Source organism: Artemia franciscana, chromosome 5 (assembly GCF_032884065.1).
Source record: "Artemia franciscana chromosome 5, ASM3288406v1, whole genome shotgun sequence".
Taxonomy (NCBI): domain Eukaryota; kingdom Metazoa; phylum Arthropoda; class Branchiopoda; order Anostraca; family Artemiidae; genus Artemia; species Artemia franciscana.
The window spans coordinates 60,519,064-60,539,896 of record NC_088867.1 but is presented as its reverse complement, the minus strand read 5'-3'; the positions used below and the strand labels follow the sequence as shown (position 1 = coordinate 60,539,896).

The window sequence follows — 20,833 nt, the reverse complement described above, 5'->3', positions numbered from 1 at the left end:
TAAAAACTCGAAACTTTTCAAGATAAAGTTATAAAATAATACTTTTTTATATTAAAAAAGAAAGCCCGTTTAATTCCAAACACATTCAGCTAAGAAAAGAAGTTTAAATTATTGTATCTGGGGGTTCTGCAACTTTTTTAGCAAGTGAACCCGATAATAGGAATTTTGTTTAGTAACCTGCTACCTAGCGGGAAGTTGATTGATAAGCTAAGCAGAAGATGAAAAAGAAAAGTGAGTCAGGTAGGCCAAAACAAAAAAAAAACAGTTACTTCAGGTTGATTTGACACGTGATTCTAACGCAAATACTGATTTGCTGATGCATGGTAATGAAGAATATGACACAAATTTGGAATATCAAAAAAAAATTAAAAGATATAGAATTTTTAAAAGCACTTTAGGTGGAGTAAATTTGACTGGAAAAATGAGTGCAAAAATCTTTTTTACGGAAGTAAGAGACTTAATGAAAGCAGTTTACAAAATTAAATATCACAAGAAACTAGGTGATACTGACTCCTTTAGATTTGTAAGGACTGATAAAAAGGCATGTTACATTGATCAATCAGATTTAGTATTAGAACTTCCAGTTCTAGTGAAAACCTGTGGGACTGCTTTTCAAATGGAACATCTTTGATTTGAAATTGATTTGTCAATATTTAATCTAATATCTTGCCTTTCCTTCGCGAAGTACAAAAAACAACCATGCAACAATCGAAAAATCTCTGCGACCGTTCATGGCGATAATTAAAGCTGTCAGTTGTGGCGATACGGTAGTCACGAAAGATCTCTCCATTTATCAGCTAGCACAGGGAGTGAAAAGTAAATACCCGGATCACTTCAAAAACGGAATCCTACGGATGGGAGGCTTCCACCTCCTGCTCAACTATCTCAAGGCAATTGGTAAGATAATGGACAGCTCCGGACTCAAAGAGATTATAGTGCAGGCAAAGCTGTTGCTTCCTGGTACTTTCAAAAAGGTATTTCAAGGGAAAGGCTACTACCAAGCTATCAATGCCTACTGTTTACTGTACGATGTCTTGCTAGCCCTCTACTGGGAGTTCTTGGAAGAGTATTACTCCGAAGTACAAGAAGACTTATCCCGCCTGGACCAGCTGGGTAGTGCCATTGAGTTGTTCAGGACTTCATTGGCAAACGTTGCTAACGCGGGAACTGCACTTCAGGAGGCAAACGATGCCTTAATCACTTTGGCTTCCATAATGAATGCCTTCGATACCCTGCGAAATGCATCGCCCACGTTTGCTTTCTGGTGGCAGTTCTTGGAAATACTTGAAATAGCGATGCAATTCATTCATGCTGAACGAGAGTATGACTGGGAGTCTCATTTGACAGCAACTGCTCAAATGTTGCCATACTTGGCGGCGGCTGACCATCCTCAGTATACAATATGTCTCATACAGTACCTATCAGACATGCGAAGTCACAAACCTTTCCTGACGTACACAGAAGACTCATGAAATGATACTTCACAGTGAAGAACACACACAAGGTTCACCCCCACATGTTCCGATCAGATACTGGAATGTACAGTGAACAAGGATGCAAAGGCGACGACCAGAATAATAGGAGAACAAATGGATGAGAGACAGACTGAAGCTTGGATTCTTACCTTACCAATTTCCGCTGCCATCAGCAATGGTTTCCTGCAAGTAGTTAACGTATCCACAGAGACATTGAAACATCACGAAGACAATCAGTCGACGACGACGCGATTACAACTTTTGCGAAATAGAGTTCGAGACATTCTCTCAACTTTTGGCAATCCGTTCAGCAGATTGGACTTCGACCTAGTGAATATTGTGACGTCAGAAGTGTGGACGATGAGAATATTTTTTTCTGATATTAATTGCGTAGCCACAAAAGGAAAAGAGGTGGTTGAGGACTTTCTGTGTAAAAGGAAAGACGATGTGAAAAAGATTGCACCCCGAACTTTCCCTTCATAGAGAAAAACTGAGAAAGTGAAGTGTGTCCCTAGAACCGATCTCCTGAGCTGTGAAGTATCAACCTTGAAGAGAATCATTACTGCTCAGTTGAGCTACGGCGAATAATAGGAGAAATCCGTTTTAAAGATCCTCACAAATGAGATTTTCCTTTCCCTCCGTCTGTTTTTAAACATCTTCTGCAACAATCAACCAAGACATCCTCTGGCTGGAAAATGAGGACGAGGAACAAAGCTCTGCTGTTGAACTGGCTAAGAAACAAGGAAAACTTTCAGCTTGGCCAGTGACCTTGAAATCCAAAGAAACAACATCAGCTACAGTGCACATCATTGATCTAATGTCCAAGATAAGGTTATGTCGGCCTGATAGGTTTGAAACAGTCAAATCATTCGTGGAAAGATTGCTTCTATCATGGCTGAATGATCATCCAGTGGGTATTCCTGAAGTCCACATTGTCGCAGATCAGTACAACAGGATTTTTGTGAAGCTCACGGACACCTGAGAGTCGATCTCCTTGAAATCAGCATGCAGACTCCGACGAGGGAAAGGGAAAAACCTCCAGATTTCCGCTCTTAGCACAATTAAAGAATGGGATGCCTTACTTGCAAGCTCAGAGTCTAACAGCCGGCTCCTCGAAATTTTGTGTGAAACCTGGGAGCAGATGGGTGATCAGCTTCCGAACGCACTCAACCTTTTTCTCTCAGGTGGGTTCGATGAGAGATTCAAAGTGTCTCTGGTCAAGTGTGGCTACAGTCCAATTTTACCAGAACACTGTGACTACGAGGAATGCTTGTCCTCCAGCCACGAAGAGGTGGACCAACGCCTTATGACACATGCCATGTACGCTAGCCGTTATGCTTGTAGCACCGCTGTGCATGCCTACGACACAGACGTGGCAGTAGCCTGTGTTAATTTTTTGAAGAGCTTAAAGCTGAAGGACTGAGCGAAATTTTCTTGAAGTTCCTGACTTACATTATCCCAGTACAGGAGCTGGCGGATGGAGTCCACTTGTCCAAAGAGGAGCATTTTATGTTACTGTTCGTGCACTGTCTGTCAGGGTATGACAAAACGAACTTTTTCTTCGGCGTCGGGAAAGCTTCTTTCTTAAACACCACGATGTCTCCAACTTTTGCCTCAAAAATGGTGTCTGTGACGTAGCGGATCAAGGATGCAGAAGGGCAGCTTTCAGTCGACGCGTTTAGAGAAGTTTACGACCTATCAAAATTGCTGGTCATTGAAATGTACGGTAAACAGGCCGGATTCAATTCACTGGCCAGTGTAAGGGCTTACATTTGGTGCCAAAAAAAAGATGTGAGAAGACTGCCACCTTCGAGCAATAAATACAAAGAGCCATATTCGCCACATTCTCAATCTTGTCGTCAGTACAGCCTCGGCCGAGCATACCAGATCCACTCCTCCATGGATGGAAGATGGCTGAAGGGGGAGTAGATGCGGTCGTCTCAAGCTGCAAAGAGAATCAATCTTGGAAGTTTACTGCAGATGCAAAAGTGGAAGATGCTGCAAAGACTGTAGCTGCTCAAAAACGAAGGGATGATGCAGCTTTTGCTCCTGCCGTGGAACGAGGGGGGTATGCAGGGAGTCTGACCTTGCCTCATCTAAATTCTTGGAAGAAGAAATTGAGGAATATTTTTGAAAGTTTTATTTGATACCTTTAAATTTTAATTACAACAGGTTAATTACAAAAACTTTAGCGTAAAGAGCGAGGGATTGCGGAGGGGAAAACCCATTTCATATACGGAGTAATTTCTGTTCGTTTTAAGTTTTAATGTCGCTCCTTACTTTCAGTTAGAAAAACTAGTTTTTTAATATTTAATTTCTAAACGTTTTTGAATTAATGGATATTTTATTTTGGCTCTCTGCACAAAAAAGGTTCTCTTAGTTTAGATCAGACGATTCTGAGAAATAAGGGTTGAAGAAGGAGGCCTAGTTGCCCTCCAATTTTTTGGTAACTTAAAAAGGCAACTAGAACATTTAATTTTTAACGAACGTTTTTATTAGTAAAAAATATACGTAACTTAAGAATTAACTTACGTAACAAACTTGTACATTCTTATATCTTTATTATGTATATAAGGGGGTTTGTCCCCTAGTTAAGGCCTCGCTCTTTACACTAAAGCTTAAGTTTTGTCCCAATTCTTTAAGAATGACCCACCCCTGAATCAGAAAATCCGTAGAATAAATAATTGAAATTACTAAAGATACTTTAGCATAAAGAGCGAGGTGTTTAGGAGGAGAAGAACCCGTCATATGCGTAATAATCTCTTTTAGTTTTAAGTTTTAGTACTACTCCTTACTTTCAATTGAAAAGACTTTTTCATGTTCATTTTTTCATTGTTTTTTTTATAGTTATGCTAGAAAATCCTGCGCCCTTTTCATTGAATTTCTCTTCCCCCATGATATATTCCTCCAAGGAGAGATCCTCCCACATAGCCCCCTCCCCTCTATTCCCCAACCAAAAAAAAACCTGAAAACGTCTGTACACGTCCCAATAACCATTACTGTATGTAAACAATGGTCAAAGTTTGTAACTTGCAGCCCCTCCCTAGGGGACTGTGGTGTAGTGATTCATCCCCAAAGATAGAGTTATTAAGGTTTTTGACTATGTTGAACAAAATGGCTATCTCAAAATTTTGATCCGTTGAATTTGGGTAAAAAATGAGCGTGGGAGGGGGCCTAGGTGCCCTACAATTTTTTGGTCTCTTAAAAGGGGAACTAGAACTTTTCATTTCCGTTACAATGAGCCCTCTTGCGACATTCTAGAACCGCTTGGTCGATATGATGACCCCTGGAGAAAAAAACAAACAAATAAACACGCACCCGTGACCTGTCTTCTGACAAAAAATACGAAATTGAAAGTTTTGCAGTAGGGTTCTCTGATACGCTGAATGCGATGGTGTGATTTTCGTTAGGATTCTATGACTTCTTGGGGATGTTTTCCCCTATTTTCGAAAATAGGGCAAATTTTCTCAGGCTTGTAACTTTTGATGAAAAAGAACTAAATTCGATGAAACTTATAGTATTTAAAATCAGCATGAAAATCCAATTATTTTGATGTATCTTTTAGTATCGATTTTCCGTTTTTTATAGTTTCGTTTACTATTGAGCCGGGTCGCTCCTTACTACAGTTCGTTACCACGAACAGTTTGAAAACGCACAAAAAGCCAATGTGGCAGCTGACCACTGCCACATTGATTTCCCATGAACTGTTAGATAGCAGGGAAGTAATTGTAATAATATTAATCCAAGTTTCTTGTTTCCGCATTTTCACATGAACAATGAAAGAAAAAAGAAAGATACGTTCAGTAGAAGTACCGTTCATTCCAACCACATATTCCAACAGTTCGTGGTAACGAACTGTAAATTAAGAAATGACATGGCTCAGTAGTAACCAAAGCTATAAGAAGCGTAATCTTGATATTAATAGATACATCAAAAGAATCGAATTTTGATGCTTATTTATGCCTAGTTTTTAAAAAAGGGGGAACACCCCTATGAAATCAAGTGATCTTAATGAAAATCACACCATGAAATACAGAATATCAGAAAACCCTACTGTGGAGGTTTGAAGCTGCTCTATACGAAAATGGAGAAGATGACGGAAAGGTGTTTTTTTTTTTCCCTATGGCTGATCGCATCAAACCAGTGATCCTAAAGGACCGGGAGAAGACTCATTTGATTGGAAACAAAAAGTTCCACTGCCCTTTTTAAGTGACCAAAAATAATGGAGGACAGTCAGTCCCCCTTCCACCCCGTTCTTTTACCGACAGTACTTCTTTACGCTAATGTGTTTTTGAATTTGTAAAAAGTTTATTATTCTAATTAAACGGTCCTTGTATATCATGAGTCTTTCTTAATTAATTGGAACAAAAAGTCAAACTTTAGCGCAAAGAGTGTGCTATTGAGAAAGGACAACCCCCTCATGTACATAATAATTTGTGTTGGTTTTAGCTCTAACCTGTTGTAGCACAGTGGATTGGTGCTCTGCTTGGCAATACGGGGCCCAGGGTTCGATCCCCGCCGCAGCAAGTTTGAGCGACAAGCTTGCTACTTGTTCCTGTAAAAACACTCAGCAACTGAAACGTCGATTCGACGCCCTATGCGCCAGCAATGGCTCTGGAGGATCTTTATCCTTTTTTTATCCTTTTTTTAGCTCTTAATGTTTCAATAGATTTTTTTTTTTTTTAATCGCATTATAGACGACATACACAAAACTCTAAAAGAAGTGAAATATTGAAAATTCCAATTGTATTTGACGTTTATTTTCAAGAACAAAATAATGAGAATATTCTCTTATGAAAAAATATGAAAACTGTTGTTAAATATACTTATATTTCAAACAAAATTCGTCCTAATGAGCACTGGTGGATTCATGGGGGAGAGAGGAACCCGAACCCCCTTCCTCGCCAAGGTTTTTCTGATGCCCTCTTGTATTTATTAAATAAAAAAACAAGTTTTTTTAACTGAAAGTAAGGAGCGACATTAAAACTTAAAACGAACAGAAATTACTTCGTATATGAAAGAGGCTGCTTCCTCATCAACGCCCCGCTCTTTATGCTAAAGTTTGACTCTGTCTCTCAATTCTTCTTTTTAAAACAGTAAAAAACTGTAGCGTAAAGAGCGGGGCGTTGATGAGGAAGCAGCCTCTTTCATATACGAAGTAATTTCTGTTCGTTTTAAGTTTTAATGTCGCTCCTTACTTTCAGTTAAAAAAAACTTGTTTTTTTAACAGAGCGAGGTATTAGGAGGAGGTGAGCCCCTCAAATGGGTAATAATTTCTGTTTGTTTTAAGTTTTAATGCTGTTCCTTACTTCCAGCTGAAAGATTTTTTCATATTTATTTTTTCATTGTGTTTTTAAATAATGCTAGTAAGTCCTGCGCTCCCTTCATGGAGATTTTCTTCCCCCATGACAAATTATCGATGGAGAGTTCCCCCAGCATATCCCCCTCTTCTCAACCCCTCCCCAACCAAAAAATCCTCCTGAAAACGCCTGTATACTTCCCAATAACCATTACTATATGTAAGCATTGGTCAAAATTTGTAACTTGTTGCCCCTCCCATGGGGACTGTGGGGGAGTAAGTCATCCCCAAAGACATAGTTATAAGGTTTTTCGACTACGCTGAATAAAATGGCTATCTCGGAATTTTGTTTCGTTGACTTTGGTAAAATAATTAGCGTGGGAGGGGGCCTAGGTGCCCTCCAATTTTTTGGTCACTTAAAAAGGGCACTAGAACTTTTCATTTCCGTTAGAATGAGCCCTCTTGCAACATTCTAGGACAACTGGGTCGATACGATCACCCCTGGGAAAAAAAACAAATAAACACGCATCCGTGATCTGCCTTCTGGCAAAAAATACAAAATTCCACATTTTTGTAGATAGGAGCTTGAAACTTCTACAGTACGGTTCTCTAATATGCTGAATCTGATGGTGTGATTTTCGTTAATGTTCTATGACTTCTAGGGGGCGTTTCCCCCTATTTTCTAAAATAACGCAAATTTTCTGAGGCTCTTAACTTTTGATGGGTAAGACTAAACTTGATGAAACTTATATATTTAAAATCAGCATTAAAATGCGATTCTTTTGATGTAGGTATTGGTATCCAAATTCTATTTTTTAGAGTTTTGGTTACTATTGAGCCGGGTCGCTCCTTACTACAGTTCGTTACCACGAACTGTTTGATAAAAACTCTTTTTTAGAATAGATATGTCACTTCGGTCAATTATTGCCACCTTTATTTCGTACCACCTCCCTCAATATTTTGCTAATTGGCACCTTTGTGACATTGGGCCTCTCCCAAGATTTTGCTCTAGATCCACTCCTATTATTTAGCAATATCGCGAAAAAGAATCTTTTCTCTTAGTTTTTGGTTTCGTATAGATATTCCAATTTGTGTCCTCCTTTATGGCCCCAAAACGTTTCTTGACTGAAATAACTCCTGCATCGGCCCTATAGAAGTCGGAAGTGAACTTCAGACCCTTATTTGCCGAGCACAGATCATTCCACAGGGCCACCATAGGCTTTCATTTTGTGTTCTAACATTGGTATGTTATCTTCAAAATACATAGTACAAAATAAGATTTTATGGTATTGTGTATCTATGCGCAAAGACAAGGATAATATTTGGGAAACCGCCTACATGTAATTGCTAAGATAAAATGTTGCTAACTGAAGTATTTCTTTTAGCTAATGAGAATGATAAATTAACTAAAACAGACTTCTAGTTGTACGTTAGAAATTATTGCAGGTTAGACAGTTATTGTCCTGGTTCAGCTATTTAGCATCAAATGAATATTACAGCTTAGTATTTCCCAGCCTAATTTCCCAAATAGATGTTGAAAAGCCTAACTTTATCAATCTTAAAAAAAACAGAATTATGAAGTCAGAAGTGATGTACTAGACTAGTTGAGTACCTACCAGCTTTTATGCCTTAGTAGCACGGATATGGGTGGATACTTTACCAACTCTTTCCTCTTTATATATTTGACATCTATTTTCATCTCTTCGTTAAATTTCTGTTGCTGAGCAGCGGACATATGCACTACAACCCATAAATGATAATAAATAAATAAATAATAAATAATATGATATAAATAATAAATAAATAAATAATAAATAATATGATAATGATAATAAATAAATAAAAAGAGCACTTTCTGGAAGGTAAAAACTTATCTGGAAGGCTAACTCAAAATCGAATTGCCTATTCATAGAAAATGGTATTTTCTTTTGATAGACGTCCACTTCTAAAGAGGAGCTGATACTAGTTCGGACCCCAGACTGATAAAAGGAATTATACTTCACCTCCTATAAAGTTCCACCTTAGACTGAATAGAAATAAGAAGGTAAAGGGGAGCCCGCAGCCCCACATTTGATTCGGTAAAACTAAAGAAGATACAAATAAAGTCGCTTTTTAAATAGGAAGCTTTGTGGAACCTGCTGAAAGATCCGGAATTCGATTCCAGTTACAAGATTATCTGAAACCGTCTCCATAAGTTTCCAAACAATGAAGAAGAAGAAGGATGCTCTGATATTGCTAGACGACGCTGACTCCACAAAAACTCAGAAAAGCATAAAAGTATGCTACCATAAAAAGTTAAAAGTCATTATTGACTAATGCACAAGCCCAAAAGATCACGGCCATCAGAACAAAGTTGGACATACACAGAAAGTATAAACATGTCTAGTGTCACTTAGACACACAGGCATATTGAGAGAGGGAGAGAGAGAAAAGAACACAGGGTCAGACACAAAAACACACAAAGATAAACACAGAAACATGCAAAACACCCACTCAGACACACAGGGTTAGTGAAAGAGACAAGTAAACAACCGATCAGAAACACAGGCATAGGGAGAGAGAGAGAGAGAGAGAGAGGAAACACAAGCAAACACCTAAAGACAGACACGGAAACATGCAAACACCCACTCAGACACACAGGCATAGTGAGCAAACACCAAAAACAAGAAGAACAATAGGAAAAATCTCAAGACAGTGGAAAACAAATGAATATTTCGGCCCTATGTCCAAGGGCCGTCCTCAGCAATACAAATAAGAAAAAACAACTTAAAAAAGGATAAAATCAATAAAACTAAAATGAACAGTTTTTCGAAACAGTCCCAGTATCCTTACCTCAGCGAAGTTCAACCAGGACTGATAAATAAATTGTGATGAATCGAGGCAATTCATTGAAATGAAAGAAAATGATTAAAAATCAGGCTTTTAACGCCAGCCTAGCTTTTTTCACTGCTGATCTCATAGGTCTATTTGTGACAGGTTCTGTGTTGATATCTATTGTGTTTTTATAATATTTCGTAAGGTCATGTTAAATTAAATTTGTGTATAGAGCATTCAGTGAATATTCTCCTAAATCCCTATTTAAGGAGACATTATTATTAATCTCAAGTCTGATTTCAATTACTTCTCGAACTACTTGCTTTATGCCTAGATCATTGCTAATAATGGCGGATTCTTCAAAAAGTATTTTGTGACAAGGATTTTCGAAAAAATGACTGCTTAAAGCAGAATCAAAAGAAACAGAAGTAACATTAGAATTCAGAGCTTTAATGATATCATCTTTATGTTGTTGTAGGCGTTTCTCGAAATTCTGCTGGGTTCTCCCTACATAGAATTTGCCACAGTCGCATGGTATTTGATAGACACCTCTTTGGCGAGTAACTGGAGTCTTATCTTTACCAGAATTTAGGAGATTTATGATTTTCAAATTATTAGTAAATACAACATACAGATTATTTTGTGTGCATACTTTTTTAAGATTTCTAGTGATTTTTGGGATATATGGGAGGTAAATTATGTTTTGGGGCTTATCGGGATTCTCACATGGTAAATTATCGTTGATTTTATGGGAGTGTCTTTTCCCTCTACGGTTAATTATATTATTAATAAATAAAAGAGGATACCCATTTCCAAAAAGTATGTCCCTGATAAAGTCTAGTTCAGCTGTGATGTAGGAATCAGAACAAATGTTTAGGGCACGATCGACGAGAGATTTTACGACACCTCTTATAGCGGCATAGTGAGAGACAATCAAACAGCTGTTCAGATACATAGGTAGAGTGTGTGTGTGTGACAGAGAGAGATAAAGATAGGCACTAAGATAAGAAACTATCCACCTAGAAACACAGGCACATAGAGTGAAAGAAATAAAGACATATACAAACCCACATATTCAAACCTAAAAAACAAAGACAGACACAGGGACAAGCAAACATCCAGCCTAGAGACACAGGTGCAGAGAATGAGAGATACAAAAACACATACAAACACACACATTCAGATATACAAACAGACACTGGGAAATGCCAACACACGCACAGACAGACAGGCACAGAGAGTAAGAGAGACGAAAGCACATACACACACACAAACTCAGGCAAAGACAGAAACTGGAATAAGCAAACACCTGCTGAAATACACAGGTGCAGTAAGAGAGACAAGCCAACAGAACAGCCAGTCAATTTCTACCTGCATCCAGGTACCTGCAGCCAACCTACAATCCCCACCTTTTTTCAAGTAACTGCATTCAAGTTAGTTTCATTTAGATTCAATATGTTAAAAAACCTAACCAACACTAAATATTAAACATTTATTTCAAATACACCTATACGATTATTAGTCACACTCAGGCTAAGTTGATTATCTGAAAGTGCACACAGAGAAATCGTTTTTAAACAGATCAAACTTCTTGAGTGTGGTCGGGATATGACGTAAGTACCGACTGAGAAATGAAAACAATTTACTTAGGAGAGCTACAATTTTGCCCCAAAGAGGATAAGAATGCAATCAATTGAAAATTCTGAAAAGCTAATCAATTTGACAGTATAAAAGAAACATAGGTACTTTTATCTTATAGTCATCACACTGAAGATCTTTTACCGCGAACATGAGACAATAACCGGTTTTCATGGTCAATAACCGATTTCAGGTTCGGCTCGGGGGAAACTACAGTTTACCTATATTTTAATGAAATATTTAGTTGTTATTTTGTTAGGGTAGTTTAGGTCACGTATTTAACATAATGCGGCATGGGCGGCCCCTCCTATAGTTCTTTGTTGTAGTTTTCATAATTTTGTTGATAAAGTATTATTTTTTTGCTTTATTTCACTAGCATTGATCAAACTTCACTTCTAGACAGAACTTGGGTGTGGTGGCTATAAGACACAAGTACCGAAATATATCTTATTTTCCCAGTTGCGGAGGAAGTAATAGCATATAGTGGTAGTACTGGACTTAACTACGTTTATTCACTTTATTTTGAAAGCTCCGTTTTGTGATGCAAAATTGCGTATCAGCTATCACAAGGGGGGAGAGGAATTATTGTGTAGATAGGAGTGGGTTCAATGCCTAGGAGAGCACATTTAAATTCCCTAACTACTAACTTCCCACTTGCCCTCAGATAAATGTAGTAAGACGTAGGAAGGGGGAGTAGGAATTGATTACCACATTTCTCTATATAGCATAAAATTATATTTCAGGGGAATATTCCCATGCCTACTGAGTGGAAAAGGCGAGAAACTAGATATTCAAGGGGTCGGTACTCAACATTATATCTTGCATGGTTTGGAAAACAATCAGAAACTGAATAAAAAAACTAAAGTTTTATTTCAACTAAGGAAGGAACAGCTTTTAAACTTAAAATTAACAGAAATTATTTGCTAACAAAGCGTGGCTGTGCCCTCTTTAACCCTGGACTCTTCAATCTTTTCTAACATCAATACTTTTAGATTTGGCAGTTAAAGACGGATACATTTAATGCATTTATATTAACAGCATATTTTTTGGTTTTAATTTTAACTGTGTTTTGGTTGTTATGCTTTTGATAAGAATTGCTATTTACGTACAATTCATTGCTGTGAAGAATTAAAATAAAAATACTCCACTCAAATCATACAGATCAAATGTTTTTCAAAGAATGGAAATGGGTTATTCAGTCCCAAATAAAAACTGATATTGCCCCTATTAAGCGTCAAAACCTAATGGAAGGCCAACGATGGGCCAAAACACATTTTATTTCAGTTTGCTATTGTTTCCATATTTTTTTCCTGTTCTGCTGTATTTGTTTTCTTTTCTCATAATTAGTCTATATTTCCTGATTTTTTGGGGAGCTTGGCCCTCTTGCAACCCCCTCCTCTCCTTGCGGAGTATTAATGACAATGAAACAAGCAATTTAAATTAATACCTAAAGTTTTAAAAATACTGAGCGCCAGGAACTTCTGATGTCTCATTCAAGGGGATATCTAGGATTTTACTTTTGATTTGGGGAGGTTTGGAGGAAACTTTGTAATAGATCAAAGTTTTTTATATGCAGTTTTGCTTTGTTTTTCCGAGTCCGACAAAAACAATTTGCGGAGGGGATGATTAACTCCTTCCTCCTCCTGGATACGGCCTTGGCCTCATTTCTTTCTTTCTTCAACTATGCTTTAGAATCCTTATTCCTCTGTTACTGAGCTTGAGATCAAAAACACGAAAAAAAATATTGTCCACCCGATTCTTCCAGTAATTAGCCAATAAAAATACATTTTGCAATAAATTGTGTGTAGACGCGCCCATTTCTCCTTTAAACAATAAAAAGGTGGGTTTATCGCCATGTCTAGTTCTACTTACAATATTAGCCAATAGGAATGATGCTGCAACTAAATGAGTGTGACACCCGCCCACTTCTATTTGATACCACCAATTAAACGACAGGGCTTAATATAAAAACACGGGTTTTAGGGCCATCTAGAAAAAGCCCACTGCAAAATCGATATTTTCTCAAATAAAAACTTGAGGCATCATCCCAAAGTGAAGCCTATTACTGTGTATCAGCTCCCCCCCCCTTCACCCGCAGGTTAAACTTTACTCGTAGAAAGGCTATAAAAACAAAAATCACAATTTTTTGTAACCCCCTCAAACAAAACAAACCGCTTCCTTGAAAAAAAAAGTCCAAGGTATAGCCCTATAAGAACTGAACCTTTTAAATGCATATTGCTTTCAATTAAATACTGTTTGGATCTCAAACGAAAAAATGCATCATCTTCTTCACTGTTTTAGTCAACATGGATTAAAAATACTGAGAAATAAATCTGGCGCTTTATTTTCTTTGACAATTTATACTCACCTATTTGGAGGGGGCGTTGTTGAATAATTTTGGTTAAGAAATTAAATGGTTTTCCCAATCCCATGGGTAATTTTTAGTAATGTATGTTTTATAGGTTATGTCCTTTTTTCTTCTTGTTGATGTTTTGCCAAATAAAATCTCAAGGCCTTATCCAGAGGAAAGGGGCGACTGGATTTACCCTCTCTCCTGCAATAGCAAAGTCTGACATGTGAAAAAAAGCAATAAAAATTTACATAAAGAAATTTTGATACGTTTTGGATTTTTTGTAAATACCCCTGGAAACATCATACTCCTCCCCAAAAAAAATCCTATTTATGAACCTATAAAAGTAATCCGTTCAAAATACATTAACAGCTTAGAAATACATATTAGAAATAAATGTAAGAAATAATATAATATAAGATATATAAAAATATATATGAGGATACATATAAGAATATAATACATATATTTTTAATAAAATATAACTTAAAATTCGTATAGCCAAATAAAAGTGAAAGAGAGTGTCATTTTTATGTAATCATTGATTAGCCAATTGGATGTCTTTTTTCTTTGTTACGTTGTTATTGATGTCAATACAAACAAAACCAAATACATTTTTTAATTAAGCATAAAAGAAAATTTAACAATTCAAAACTAAAATTGCAACAGCAATCAAGATCACGAAAAAAATCAAGAATGAACATATACGTATTTAAAAAGAACATTATAAGTTCATTGTTGATCTGTTTAGTCTAATAAAGATTTTTTTTAACTTTTTCCTTGTTCATTAAAACTTCTGTTAGTTTTACTCTCTACTACCTTTCCTCTTTGCTTTTGAAAATAATTTTTATTTTATATTTAGTCTATGTTTTTTTTAAATTCATTTCTATCAAAAAGAAAAATAAAATGACAGAAAAAGAGCTAAAAAAAATAAGGTATTTGTGTATTATTCAGAACACAATCAATAAGTTAGGTTCTTTCGTGAAACAAACTACGTTGCAGGTACATTTTATGAGAAAAACCGGTTTCATAGCCACAAAGACAAAACTCAATTTAGTTCGCTACGTACAGCGATAGAAGATAGTGTCTGAACACTATCTGAAGATGAGTGTCTGATTTTGAAATGAAGATTTGGGATTTGCAAAGACTAAAAAAGAGGCAGTTATATTTTTCCAGGATAAGGGATTCTTTCCAACAATAAAACAGTGCGTAAATGGATACAACATGACTTTATACTCTTACGAGATGGGGCATTTTTGTTCCTTCTGTTCCCATGTTTAACCTAACCTGAACCACAAAAATAATTTTGTCGAATGTGTTCTGAATAATACACAGATACCAAAAAATGTCTTGAAGATAATGATTGAATAACTTAGGAATATATTTGAATGGCCTAATTGAATGAGTAATTAGTATTGATCTGCCAATAATTGACCAAATTAAAAAAAAACATTAAATCCATGCAAAAATCAAATTTCTGAATGTATATATCGTTCAGTTGTTTCAAATCACATTAATAGAATGACAGAAGTTCTATTTAACCCTGCGTACAGTTAAGTCGGGAGAGAAAACTTTTCCCTCTAGCTTTTATGTCCAACAAGGTCTAATTAGATCCAACAAGGAGCAACATTAAAACTTAAAACGAGCAGAAATTTATTAAGTATTTTAAGGGGATTGCCCCCTCTTCAACACCTCACTCTTTGCGCTAAAGTTTTTTTTTAGTACTTCAAAAGAAAATTCTTATTGGTCTAAAACTGAAAGCCAACTAAAATTATTTGCGTAACCTATGTGAGGGGGCACCCTTCTTGAACTTTAGCTGTTTACGCCAAAGTTTGACTTTCCGGATATGTTGTTTGTATTTGTTTCTGTGCTTTTGCATTGATGATTCCTTTTTTCACTATACATACATATATATATATATATATATATATATATATATATATATATATATATATATATATATATATATATATATATATATATATATATATATATATATATATATATATATATATATATATATATATATATATATATATATATATATCTATATATATAAAAATAAGTTGTCTGTGTGTGGATCAGGTGACGTCATGTTTGTCCGCATATGACGTCTGAATTATTTCACACTAATACACAAGAAGAAAAAAACTAAAAAAGGTAAAAACTACAAAAAAAACTAAAAAGAAAAAAAAACTAAAAAAGCTAAAAAACTAAAAAAAAACTAAAAAAAGGTAAAAATCTAATAACTAAAAAAAAACTGAAAAAAATAAAAAAAGGCAAAAACTACAAAAAAAATAAAAACTAATAAAAAAACTAAAAAAGCTAAAAAACTAAAAAAAACTAAAAAAAACTAAAAAAAGGTAAAAAACTAAAAAAAACTAAAAAGTAAAAAAGAAAAAAACTAAAAAAAAGGAAAAAACTGAAAAATAAAAGAGAAAAAGAAAACTAAAAAAACTACAAAAAAACTAAAAACTAATAAAAAAACTAAAAAATCTAAAAATCTAAATAAACTAAAAAAGAAAAAAAAGAAAAAAGGAAAAAAATAAAGGAGAAAAACAAAACTAAAAAACGAATGTATATACAGACCGGGACACCGGGATACAAATGACGACCGGGACACAGGGAATATAAATGACGACCGGGACACAGGGACACAACTACAATGGGGACGCCGGGGGGCACAGGGGGATATAAATGACGACCGGGACACCGGAACACGTCATGTTTGTCCGCATATGACGTCTGAATTATTTCACACTAATACAAAAGAAGAAAAAAACTAAAAAAGGTAAAAACTACAAAAAAAACTAAAAAGAAAAAAAAAACTAAAAAAGCAAAAAAACTAAAAAAAACTAAAAAAAGGTAAAAATCTAATAACTAAAAAAAAACTGAAAAAAATTAAAAAAGGCAAAAACTACAAAAAAAATAAAAACTAATAAAAAAACTAAAAAAGCTAAAAAACTAAAAAAACTAAAAAAAAACTAAAAAAAGGTAAAAAACTAAAAAAAACTAAAAACTAAAAAAGAAAAAAACTAAAAAAAAGGAAAAAACTGAAAAATAAAAGAGAAAAAGAAAACTAAAAAAAATGAATAAATATATATAAAAATAAGTTGTTTGTGGGTTATGTCTGTCTGTCTGTCTGTCGAGTGACGTCGTGTTTGTCCGCATATGACGTCTGAATTATTTCACACTAATACAAAAGAAGAAAAAAAACTAAAAAAGGTAAAAACTACAAAAAAAACTAAAAAGAAAAAAAAACTAAAAAAGCTAAAAAACTAAAAAAAAACTAAAAAAAGGTAAAAAACTAAAAACTAAAAAAAACTGAAAAAACTAAAAAAAGGCAAAAACTAAAAAAAAACTAAAAACTAATAAAAAAACTAAAAAAGCTAAAAAACTAAAAAAACTAAAAAAAGGTAAAAAACAAAAAAAAACTAAAAACTAAAAAAGAAAAAACTAAAAAAAAGGAAAAAACTGAAAAATAAGAGAAAAAGAAAACTAAAAAAATATTAATAAATATAAAAAATATAAATATAAATATAATATAAATTAGCAATCAACAAAGCACCGAGACACAAATGACGACCGGGACACAGGGAGTATAAATGACGACCAGGACATAAGTAAAAAAAAAAAACTAAAAAAACTAAAAAAATGGTAAAAACTACAAAAAAACTAAAAACTAATAAAAAAACTAAAAAATCTAAAAATCTAAATAAACTAAAAAAGAAAAAAAGAAAAAAGGAAAAAAATAAAGGAGAAAAACAAAACTAAAAAACGAATGTATATACAGACCGGGACACCGGGATACAAATGACGACCGGGACACAGGGAATATAAATGACGACCGGGACACAGGGACACAACTACAATGGGGACGCCGGGGGGCACAGGGGGATATAAATGACGACCGGGACACCGGGACACAAGGAATATAAATGACGCCCGGGACACTCAAAGAGAAATCACAGACTGGAACACCGGGACACAAATGACGACCGGGACACAGGGAATATAAATGACGACCGGGACACAGGGACATAACTACAAAGGGGACGCCGGGGTGCACAGGGGGATATATAAATGACGATGGCGACTCAGGGAATGGTCAATTAGCAATCACCATCAACAAAGCTCAAGGGCAATCATTAGAATCATGAGGTATAGATCTGAATACGGATTGTTTTCCCATGGACCATTATATGTTACATGTTCAAGAGTCGGTAAACCTGACAATCTATTTATATGCACAGACAATGGGACAGCAAAAAATGTTGTATATTCGCAAGTTTTACGTAGTTAAAAACATATATATATATATATATATATATATATATATATATATATATATATATATATATATATATATATATATATATATATATATATATATATATATATATCTATATTCACAGGTGGGACATAGGGACACAACTACAATGGCGCGTAACTAATATGGCGCGTAACGACTTACGCGCGCGGGGGGGCTTGGGGGGGGGGCGCGAAGCGCCCCCACCATATATATATATATATGTATATATATATATTTACTCAATCTGTCCCTGATTTGTTTTTGAATGTTCTGATTTGAGGTTAATTTCTAAGTGCTGCTTTTGAAAGTACTAAAAAAATCTTAACCATTTATAGGAGCTGTTCCGCTGGAAGATCCGTACAGATAGGGCAAAGCATATAATCAGACTTTGATATATTTTTTAAAGTCACCCTCCAAAGAAAAAATCCTGGTTACGGTCCTGCCAGTGACACCATTACAATCAATAGTAGTCATGGTAGATGGAATCAGGCACACACGCTAAGAGACTTAAGACTTCTCTAAGATTCTTAAGAAGTTTTTTTAGATTTTTGTCAGGATTACCGACATTTTTTTTTTACAGGTCTTCTGTTTTTGTTTTAAATTATGCTTATAATAATAATATGGCACTTGATCACTTCCTTTTGCTAATTATGGAATAAGCTTTGTGATAATCGATTTTACAATGTCAACCCCCAAAGAATAAACTCTATCATGTAAATTAAATCCTATTTAAAAACAAGGAATGTGGATCATTTGACCGAGATCAGCTGAATTTTTGATTGACCTCCATTACCCGGTAGGTAATTAATAAGAGTTTTCACTAATTCAAGTTCCGCTTTAAATTAGGGTTATTGCTGTTGGCTCATATAATAAAAGACAGTCTGGATTTAGATGTTATATGTGTCAGGACAGGCTAAGAAAGTCACCCTGCAATTTACTAGTTATTCATCATAAGTTTTTAGTATCAAGGTTTTCTTGAGCTTAAAGAATCGATTTGCTTTTGAATCATGAGTAAGTTTTGTTCAATTATTTAGTACACTAAAAAAAAAAGTTTTTTAACTGAAAGTAAGGAGCGACATTAAAACTTAAAACGAACAGAAATTACTCCGTATATGAAATGGGTTGTACCCTCCGCAATACCTCGCTCTTTATGCTAAAGCTTTTAATTGTTTTAAAAAGTAGAATTGTGGGAAAGGGTCAAAAATTACTAAAAATACTTTAGCATAAAGAGTGAGGTTTTTATCTCCTCCTAAATACCTCGCTCTTTATGCTAAAGTATTTTTAGAACCCTTCATATGCGTAATAATCTCTGTTCGTTTTAAGATTCAATGCTGCTCCTTACTTTCAACTGAAAAAAAGTTTCCATGTTTATTTTTTCATTGTTTTTTTTTATAGTAATGCTAGAAAATCCTGCGCCCTTTCATTGAATTTTTCTTCACCCATGGCATATTAATTCATCACCCATGACATTCTAGGGCCACTTGGTCGATACGATGACGCCTGGAAAAAAAATAAGAAAAAAATAAACACGCACCCGTGATTTGTCTTCTGGCAAAAAATACGAAATTCCACATTTTTGTAGATAGGAGCTTGAACTTTTTGCTATAGGATTTTCTGATACGCCGAATGCGATGGTGTGATTTTTGTTAAGATTCTAGAGACAATTAGGGGTGTTTCCTCCTATTTTCCAAAATCAGGCAAATTTTCTCAGGTTCGTAACTTTTGATGACAAAGACTAAATTTGATTAAACTTATATATTTAGAATCAGCATGAAAATCACATTCTTTTGATGTATCTTTTAGCAACAAAATTCAGTTTTTTAGAGTTTTGTTTACTGTTGAGCGGGGTCGCTCCTTACTACAGTTTGTTACCACGAACTGTTTGATTGTGCTCAAAGCTCAGTTTTTGACCTATGTATACCAATTAGGCACATCAATTGGAGGAGGTCAAACCTCCGATTAGGTTTTGGAAATGTCCTTTTTAGGTAAAAGACATTCTGTTTATGGAAATTTTGAAGAAAACACAAATAAATTACTCATGCAAATTTTTCATTTTACTCATTTACTTTCATTTTACTTTCATTTACTCAATTTCTCATTTTAAATTAGCTGAGTAAATTACTTGTATCATTTTGCATGCAAATTTTACTATTTTTTTTTTATCTGACAAATTTTTTACAAATTTATATAGCCTACAGATAAACTAAAATATATTCCTGTGTATATAATACATTATATTAATATGTTATACCTGACATATTTTGTCAAGATAAGATTAAACCAGCCCAACAAATTTTCATTAGTTCAATAGGAATTAAATTGATTAAAAAGCACATAATCATTCTCAAGATTTTCTTTTTCCCTCTTTACATAAGGTCTCTATTTCCTTAGATGGATGGCGACAAAGAACTAGTACAGCAACTTATCGCATAGACCCAAAAAAGTTTCATGTCGGATTTCTATAGAGCAGAAATAGGATTGAAAAAATAAAATACAAACCAACATAAATTATTCTGCATATGAGGGGGGTTACCCCCTCCTCAATGCCATTCTTTTCATGTTAATCTTTTTCGGGACTCTTAAAAAAGGTTCCGATACTAATTAAACGACTCTTGTGTGTCCTGGACCCTTATTCATCCTTACAGAGCTGGGACAAAATGTCACACTTTAGCGCATGGAGCGCTATTATGGAGAGGTCAACCTCCTCATATGCAGGATAATTTCTTTTCATTTAAGTTACAAAGCTGCTCCTTACTTTCATTAAAAAAAAACTTTTTTTTATTACAAATTTAGTTTTCAAAACTTTTTAAAAGTGGCCAAAAAATTCAAAAAATGTAATAAACGACCAACAGTTGACGGTACACCACCGATCATTCTTCGACGCCACTGGCACCACAAGCTGCAGAGGGTCCACCAACACCAAACTTTATTTCGGCACGGCTTTG

General features: G+C 34.9%; 1 protein-coding gene across 1 annotated transcript in view; it reads left to right on the top strand.

Moving 5' to 3' along the window:
• The first annotated feature begins 3,385 nt into the window (after positions 1-3,385).
• LOC136027780 (poly(A) polymerase type 3-like) overlaps positions 3,386-20,833 on the top strand; it is a 40,365-nt gene continuing 22,917 nt past the window's right edge. Inside the window, exon 1 of the mRNA XM_065705242.1 lies at positions 3,386-3,554. Within this exon, the coding sequence (XP_065561314.1) occupies positions 3,386-3,554 (169 nt within the window). The remainder of the gene's footprint in view (positions 3,555-20,833) is intronic.